This window comes from Chinchilla lanigera, unplaced genomic scaffold, assembly GCF_000276665.1.
Source record: "Chinchilla lanigera isolate Chin_1 unplaced genomic scaffold, ChiLan1.0 scaffold00044, whole genome shotgun sequence".
NCBI lineage: Eukaryota > Metazoa > Chordata > Mammalia > Rodentia > Chinchillidae > Chinchilla > Chinchilla lanigera.
Genome location: NW_004955445.1, coordinates 8,262,212 through 8,271,038, shown reverse-complemented (window position 1 = coordinate 8,271,038; position 8,827 = coordinate 8,262,212). Strand labels below are relative to the sequence as shown.

Here is an 8,827-nt window from a genome sequence, read left to right as displayed (position 1 = left end):
AGACAAATACAGCTGGAGAATGCTGATGGCTAGCGGCTCAAAAGAGGGAGTTCCTGCCTAGTGCTGTGACAGGGTAGTCTATCCAGAAGGCTGAAGTAGTAGAACCATTAGGAGGAAACAGAAACTGAAAGCTGACCAAAAAGCAGTTGAAAAGCAGACTTGCTGAAGCAGGACATGGTGGCAGATGCCTATAATTCCACACTCTGGGAGGCTGAGGCAGAAGGGTCCCAAGCCTGAGGACTTAGTGAGACCTTGTTTCAAAACTTAAATAAAGAGGGCTGGGATGTAGTCAGTGGGAATACCCTGGGTTCGATCCTTAGCCTCCCCCAAAGGAGGAGGGACTTGTTTGGATGTAACTCAGACGTAAAGGGGCTTCTGAACATTTGATAGGCCAGCTGTACCACATAGTAATTTTAGATGAGCTGCTTATACCTACATGCTGGTCGGGTTTCACTGTAACCCCTCTGCTCACTGGTTACACTGGTGATCTGCCTTTGCAAAGAGGCAGCACAGAATGGATGAGGCTCTGCTTGCCACCCCCACCTCATCGCCTGTCTTTGTGGAGCCTGCCATGCCCATCACAGCCCCACCACTCTTCTTTCTGCCCTTCAGACACTCCTTTGTGATTGGTAGCACAGCACATCTTTGTGGAACATTTTGCTTTCAGATCTGTGTCTGTCTTCCTAATCAGGTCTCAGTCAGTATTCAAATGTCACCTCTTCCTAGAAGCTTCACGTGATCATGCCAGCCAGTCTGTCTTGTTTCATATACTTAATCACTATATGAGATTAACATGTGATTTACTCCATTCTAGAATGTACCATTATGAGCACAGTGATTTTTGTCTCCTTTCTACTTTGTCCTCAGAGGTGAATGAATAGGCCCTGTTAACCTCCCAGTCTAGTCTGGAATCTTGCCTAGCAGCATTGACATCTAGTTTAATGACAAAGAGGAAAGAAATTCCTAAAAGAAGTAAAACAGTCATCAAGTGGGCAGAAGATTGCCTTTGATTATACATCCTGAGTTCTGGCAGATTTTGTTAATCCTGCCTTAAAATCTTAACAGATTAGAGCCAGGTTTGATGGGGCAAGCCTTTAGTTGTAGCTATTCAAAAGGCTGAGTTTGGAGGATCACTTGAGTCCACAAATTTGTGACTAGCTAGGGCACATAGTGAGACCTCCATCTCCAAAAAAATTGTAGCTGGATGTGGTGGTACATTTCTATATTCCCAGCATGGAGGAGGCTGAGACAGGAGGATGGCTTACTTAGTTCAAGGCCAGCCTGAACTACATGGTGAGAACCTGTTTCAAAAAGCCAAAAAAGGGGCTGGGGATTTAGCTCAGCGGCAAAAGCGCCTGCCTGGCAAGCACAAGGTCGTGAGTTCGGTTCCCAGTACCGGAGAAAAACCAAAAAAAAGCCAAAAAAAAACCCCAAAGTTGAAAAATCTGTCAGATTAAGGAGCCCATAGTTTTTTCATGCCTTATGACCCATTCTTTCTGTATACTGTGTCTCAGTGTCACCACCTGACTAAGCTGCAAGGTAGAAGCTGTCATCTGGCTTTTCCAAATTCAGTTAAGTTACCAAATTGTAACTATCTCTGAATCATTTCCTGAGTTCATTCTCATTTGCATCATCAAGCTTTCACATCTCTTGCCTTAGTTATCTGTCATTAATGTTTTCCTTATTGCCTCACCTAAAAATAAAAAATAAAAAAATAAAAGCCTTTTTGTCCGTGATTCATAAGGGTTGTTTTTCTGAAACTTGGATTTCGTCTTCATGATAGCCCATCGTGAACATGTTAAGCCTCTGGCTCAGCCTTTTGTTGTAGCTCAGTAGTAGAACTTTCGCCTGGCCTGTGAGAGGCTGTGAGTTCAACACCCACCCCCATAAAAAATAAAAAAAATCTTGTGTTTGGATCTTCCTCCTCACTGCTTAGGAGGAAGTCTATTAGATTTTTATTCTCTCAAGTGCATCATAAATTTCAAGAGTTAAGGGCCTGAAATAAGCCTCTGTTCACCTGCTGGTGAGCTCTTTCAAGGCGAATGGTAGAGACTGCCTCTGCAGTCTTACCAGCCCTGCTCTTGGGTTGCAACCAGCTGCACTCAGCTTTGTTTTCCCGCAGTGCTTTGCTTTCTCTAACGGTAGCAGTTCCCATTTATTTTGCATTTCATATGTGCTACATACACACTGTAGGAAGAGTCCACTATATGTACTCCATCCTCCCAGCAATCCTAGAGGTGGAATGACTGCTGTCTTCATTTCACAAAGGAGAAGGGCCAGGGATATAGCTCAGCGGCATAAACGCCTGCCTGGCAAGTGCAAGGTGCTGAGTTCGATTCCTGGTACAAAAAAAAACAACAGCTGTGACCTCATTTCACAAAGGAGAAAACTGAGCTTCAGGAAACCCTACCAAGATCCCTCAGTGGCAGGAGCTAAAATTTGGACCTTCAACCATAATGTCTTTTTTGTATATCACCAAGAAACGTAGTCTGCATTTATTCCTGTGTGTTCTTCTCAGTCCCTCTCCTATTTGCAATTTTTTCTGACCTAGAAGGGCTTAGTGTTTGACTTAGTAGTAGGGAATAAGTTTTTAATCCATTATTCATTAATGTCTCTTTAAAAGTTGATCCCCATTTGTCGTCTTGTCTCCACAATGCATGACAGAGGTTCTCTGTGTGTCTTGTTCTAGCTTTTGCTCTGCATGCCTGCAGGAATGTCTGAAGCCGAAGAAACCTGTCTGTGGGGTGTGTCGCAGCGCTCTGGCACCTGGCGTCCGAGCTGTGGAGCTCGAGCGGCAGATCGAGAGCACAGAGACTTCTTGCCATGGCTGCCGTAAGAACGTATGTGGTCCATGTCTGTGGGACATGAGGGGGTAAAACGTAATGCTGTTGCCACGTCATTTCTGAAGTTAGAGCATGACTAGGTGACTAACAGCACTTGTGCATGCCAGGTCTCCGTGGTGATGGCCGTGCTGTTTTCTTGTTTTCATTAACCTTACTGGTTTTTGGTTTTCTTATGAGTTGGTTTAGGCTATTATATATTTGGCTCTGAAAGCCATACAAATCACTTATCACAGTTTTTTCCTATAATAAATACATTTTCCAAAATATGATTTTTAAAAATACAAAGTCAGTGACTCAAAAGTTATTAGCTACAATGAATATGAAAGGAAACTTAAAAAAAGAAAAAGAAAAAAAGAAACTTCATAGTCTTCATCATTAAAGATATAAAATTTAATGACTCAAGCCAGGCGTGGTGGTGCATGCCTGTAATCCTAGCACTGGGGAGGCTGAGGCAGGAGGATTGCTGTGAGTTTGAGGCCAGCCTGAACTCAGTGAGATCCTGTCTGCAAAAAAAAACACAGGAAAAATATTTTGGGGGTGGGTACCGGGAATTGAACTCAGAACCTTGTGCTTGGCAGGCAGGCCCTGTGCTGCTGAAATAAATTGCTGGCCCCTAATTTTTTTTTTTTAATGATTCAAATTTTTAGCACTTGACAGGGAGGAACTGTGGTATAAAGGTTAATGTGAAATCATAATAGCAATGTCTAACCCTTGAAAAGAACCCATTGGTAACCATGTTAGAGTTAAATATAACTGCTACTAGAAAGGAAAATTATTATTTTTTAAGAAATGTACATAGCCTTATTGATTTTTCACTTATGACAATTTTATTAATTCCAGGCAGTACAGAAATGTAAAGTGCTGTAGGCTTGTTTTCCAGAGATGACCACTTTGAAAGTGATTCTATTTAGAAGGCTGCCTAACATTATCTAGCCTTCGCCAAACACAGATGTAAAGGTATTACAAACACAAGTGTAGTTTTTTTCTTTTTTTTTAAACCAACTGGGATTTTTTTTTGAGACAGTCTCAATATGTTGTTCAGGCTGGCCTTGAACTCACTGTAGCTGAACTTGCAGCGATCCTCCTGCCTCAGCTTTCCCAGAGCTGGGACTGTAGGCGTGTGCCACCACATTCGACCTAATGGGGTCATTTCCTCAGCTTTTTCCACTGTTGAAGATTTTGTTTCACTGACTTACCGGACGGCCTTCTGTGTCTGTTTCATTATTTTTAACATTGCCATGTGAGTGGCCACTGCACAGACATGCATTACCCTCTCCTTCCTTTCACAGTGATGTAGTGTTAGGAATGCGCGGCAGAGCTGTTACAGTGCTGTAGAGGCTGCTTCCCACCCTTTTTAGTTGAGGGCACCTTGCTTAGCAGCTTAAAGTCAACAAGTTTTTGAGGTGGAAGTAAGGCACAATCATCAGGGTATAAGCCAGAGCACCGATAATGGATTTTTTTCCTTACAGTTTCCTTTAACTTAGAAACTTAAGATAGTGAAATAACATATCCTATTGTCTTGTCCTTCTTTGTTTTGTTTTTTGTTTTGTTTTGTTTTTTTCCGTTACCAGGAATCGAACTCATGACCTTGCGCTTGCCAGGCAAGCGCTGTGCCGCTGAGCTATATCCCCAGCCCTGCCTTGTCCTTCCTACACACGTGGTGTTTTCCCCCCACCGCCCGTATGTTTTTTGTTTTTTCCACTCTGAAGGTTAGTGATTATACTGTGGCACACCTCCAAAAATTTTCTTCCCCTCTGTCTTCATTCCTTATATTTTTTCTTTCTTTAAGAAAGCCGAAGGTGTGAAAAGAACAGAACATATCTGGGACTGGGGATGTAGCTTAGCAGTAGAGCTTGCCTAGTGTGTCTGACCTGAGTCCTATTCCCCAGCGCAGCAAAAAAAACAGTGTCAGAGCTGTTAGAGCATGTGCTTTGCATGTGTGAGGCCTGAGTTCAGTCCCCAGCTTTGCAGAGAGAGAGAGAGAGAGAGGCCAGGCATTACAGTGTACACTGCACACTTGTAATCGCAGAATTTTGGGAGGCTGAGGCAAGGAGATCACAAGTTTGAGCCCAGCCTGGGCAACTTAGCAAGATCCTGTCTTGAAAAATAAAAGTGGGGTAAGGAATATAGCTCAGTATGAAGGCCCTAAGTTCAGACCAGCACTGCAAAAAACAGAGCGAGAACACCTGTGGTGATGCACTCTCCTGTTTTTTTCTCTATCTTACTGTTGCATATCCTAGATTTTATATGAACTAATTCAGATTTCAGTTGTTTTAAGATGATTTATCAAGCCAGGCATGGTGGCACACACATGTAATCCCAGCACTTGGGAGGCTGAGGCAGGAGGATGGTCTTGAGTTCAAGGCCAGCCTGAACTGCATAGTGAAATCTTATCTCAAAAAGACCAAAAAAAAGGATCATTTATCAAGACTTGCATAGTAGTACACACCTGTAATCCCATTTACTCGGGAGGTTGAGAAAGGTGGCGAATTCAGGGTTGGCCTGGGTAACTTAGTGAGGCTCTGTCTCAAGGTAAAATTTTCTATCTCAAGATAAAAGTTCTGAAAGGCTGGGGATGTAGCTCAGTGGTAGAACCTTTGACTAGCATGTTTGAGGCCCTGGGTTCAATCTCTCCAGTCCTTCCCCGCTTTATTTATCCTAACCTGGTAATTTATACTGCAGTCAGGGTTACTAACCTGTGTCCCTTTTACCTCACTGCTCAGTTTTCAGTGCTGGATGTGGTGGAGTGTAGCTCTTGGCTTGCTGGAAGACAACTAGTCTAAATGCAGGACGCAAGCCTATAAGCAGAGTGCATAGCATGAGCAAAGCAGGCCTCTAGGAGTTATTTTACAATGGAAGTAAATGTGATTTGGCTGAGTAGAGTGTCAGCCTTGCTATTAATGAAAAGTGTACAGTGGCCAGGGTCTCTCCCCATTGGTGTGTTAGGAATATGGTGAGATTGTTCACCAAGGTGATGTAGATTGCCCTTGCTTTAGGACTTTTTGCCTGGGAAAAGATTTTCACTCACTTGTGGGTTCTGATTCTTCCTTTTTAAGTTCTTCCTATCTAAGATCCGGGCCCATGTGGCCACCTGCTCCAAATACCAGAATTACATCATGGAAGGTGTGAAGGCCACCACAAAGGACGCATCTCTTCAGCCAAGGTAAGTGACTCAGTCACCCTCTTCCTGAAGTTCATTTCCTGCTACAAAGGTATTGGGCACCACGTGCTCCTGAGGGTTTGGGTGTGTGGATTTGGGAAGGTGGAGGTAGAGATGCTGGGAGAAGGTGGTACAGGTATCTTGGCAGGCGGGGCCCTGTGATGCTACGTAGGGTGTTAGCAGCGCTGTTGTTTTCCAAAACACATGGCCTGGTTCTATCACAATGATGAGAACCCTTGTCACGCTCCAGTCCGAGGGCACGATTGAAATTGCCTGGAGGTGGTCACAGAGAAGTCTTTTTTCTCCTGCTTTGCGTCTTCCAGGAACGTCCCAAACCGTTACACCTTTCCTTGTCCTTACTGTCCTGAGAAGAACTTTGATCAGGAAGGACTTGTGGAACACTGCAAATTATCTCATAGCACGGATACCAAGTCTGTGGTAAGAATAACCTTTATTTTTAATGGGGGTAAAATCAAATTAATAGAAAAATTACAGGATCAGTACAGTGAACTCCCACGTGCTCTTCTTCATCTAGATTCACAAATTAATAGTTTGCCGTATTTGCTTAGCTGCATTCTGTACACAGTATACACACTTTCTACCGAACCATTTGGCATAAGTTAGAGTCCGTGACCCTTTGCCCCTAAATACATTAGTGTATATCTTAAGATCATTTTTTTTTAATCGTGCTGGGAATCGAATTCTGGACCTTGCACTTGCCAGGCAGGCACTTGTGCCGCTGAGCTAGATCCCTAGCCCCAAGAACATTTTTTAAGAGTAAAAAATTTATTGGGGAATAGGAGAAACAGAAGGGGTCCGGAACAAATTGTCCAGGACGTTTCGTTTAAAAAATCAACATTTTGTATAATTGTCATATTTGGGAAATTTAACATGGATACACTCAAATATCTAATGTGACATGCATTTTAAATTTTAACCATTTTAGCAATTGTAATTTCCTTCCTAGCAATTTTCCCCTCCCCCAAAGGAAGCTGGGGTGGTAGGGAAGTGCTGTGTCCTGAGTGCCACCTGAGGGTCATGTGACATCTTTTGGTCCTCTGTTGGAATGTTAACGTGAATCCTGTGGTGTCTACCAAGAAACTTTCTTAGTTTAGATACTGTAGATTATAAAAAATAATACCCTTGATTTAAAAATGAGTCCTGGCGAGGGTCACTGGCTACGAGCAGTTACTGCCCCTGTGGGTGGGCTGGGCTGTGTCAAGCCGGCTTCACTCATTTGCCTTCTGGCCTGGTGCCTGTGGGCACTCGAGTTTGCCACGCTTGTTCCTTGCCCTTACCCTTGCGCTTTGTGTGGAGGAAGGCTCCTCCCCAAGTCTCAGTCACCTCTGCCTGTGTTCTCAGGTGTAGTTAAAGGACCAAGGCTAGGGTCTGGCACAGTACATGTTACATTTTCCCTCTCTTTCTTTCTGCTCTGCACTACTTGCTCTTTCTTTCCCATCAAACACTCCCAAGTCTTTTCTACTACTTGGTAGGAAAAAGTTTTAAAAAATTATTATTATTATTATTATTATTATTTTTTATTTATTGTTTTGAGACAAGGTCTTTTGTAGTTCAGGTCAGTTTTGGACTCACTGTAGCTCAGGCTGGCCTTAAACTGAACCCACAGAGATCCTCCTGGGATTACAGGCTTGTGCGCCACCACACCCGGCTAGAAAGAATATTTGATCTAATACAGAGCATTCATTTTCTCTGTCCTCTGGCTTGTGGTTTTCAGTGGCTGCTGTCTTTTCCATACTGTCCACATTAGCATCTGGCTCCTATCTCCACGCTCCTCGTGACATCACATTCCCTGTGATACCACCTTATCTGGTTGGAATCCTTGTTCTTCATCTCTGGAATTTAAAAAGTTCATTTCTTTGTCTGTAGTAAGTTCATTAAACAAAAAAAAAAAAGTGGGCTGTGGGTAGGCATGCAGATGCACATTATGATCCTAGCTACTCCAGAAGCTGAGGCAGACGATCAAAAAAGTTTGAGTCCAAGCCGGGCGTGGTGGTGCACGCCTGTAGTCCCAGCACTCAGAAGGCTGAGGCATGAGGATCGTTGCAAGTTCAAGGCCAGCCTCAACTGCATAGTGAGACCCTGCCTCAAAAAGACCAAAAAAGAAAGAAGTTTGAGATCAGTTGAGGCAATTTAGTGGGATCTTTTTGTTTGCTTGGTTGGATTGTTTGTTTTTGTTTTGTTTTGCTTTTGTTGAGACAGGGTCCAGCTTTGTAATTCAGGCTGGTGTTTTTTCTTTTTTGTATGTGGAGGGTGTTCTTTTTGAGACAGGGTCTGCCTTTGTACTTCAGGCTGGCCTTGAGCTCACTTTGTAGCTCAGGCTGGCATTGAACTTCCAACGATCCTCCTGCCTCAGCCTCCCCAGTGCTGGGATTACAGGCATGCACCACCACGCTGGGCTTATACAGGCTGGTTTTAAACTCACTATGAAGCCCAGGCTGGCCTGGAGCTCACAGTGATTTAACTGGTCTCTTACTGATGAACACTGGGATTAGTCCGAGATAATATCGGAAATTTGTTAATGGTCCCCAATGTTAAATGTTTTTGGTGTTTTTGGGACAGGTTCTCCTGTGTAGTTTAGGCTGGCCTTGAACTCACTGTGTAGTTCAGGTTGGCCTTGAATTTGGTTCTCCTGCGTCAGCCTCCCAAGTGCTGGGATTACAGGCATGTGCCACCCCACCTAGATAAATCTTTTTAAAGAGTTCATGGGTTGTAGCCAAGGATATAGCTCAGTGGAATAAGCACCTGCCTGGCAAGTACAAGGTCCTGAGTTCGATTCCCAGTACCCGCCCCCCCCCCAAAAAAA

General features: G+C 43.7%; 1 protein-coding gene across 1 annotated transcript in view; it reads left to right on the top strand.

The window, feature by feature from the left end:
• Window positions 1–2,689: 2,689 nt before the first annotated feature.
• Window positions 2,690–8,827, top strand: part of LOC102003292 (E3 ubiquitin-protein ligase RNF114) — a gene marked incomplete at its 5' end in the record, with an annotated part of 12,321 nt that continues 6,183 nt past the window's right edge. Inside the window, 3 exon segments of the mRNA XM_005392324.2 lie at window positions 2,690–2,840; window positions 5,900–6,006; window positions 6,327–6,441. Of these exon segments, the coding sequence (XP_005392381.2) occupies window positions 2,690–2,840; window positions 5,900–6,006; window positions 6,327–6,441 (373 nt within the window).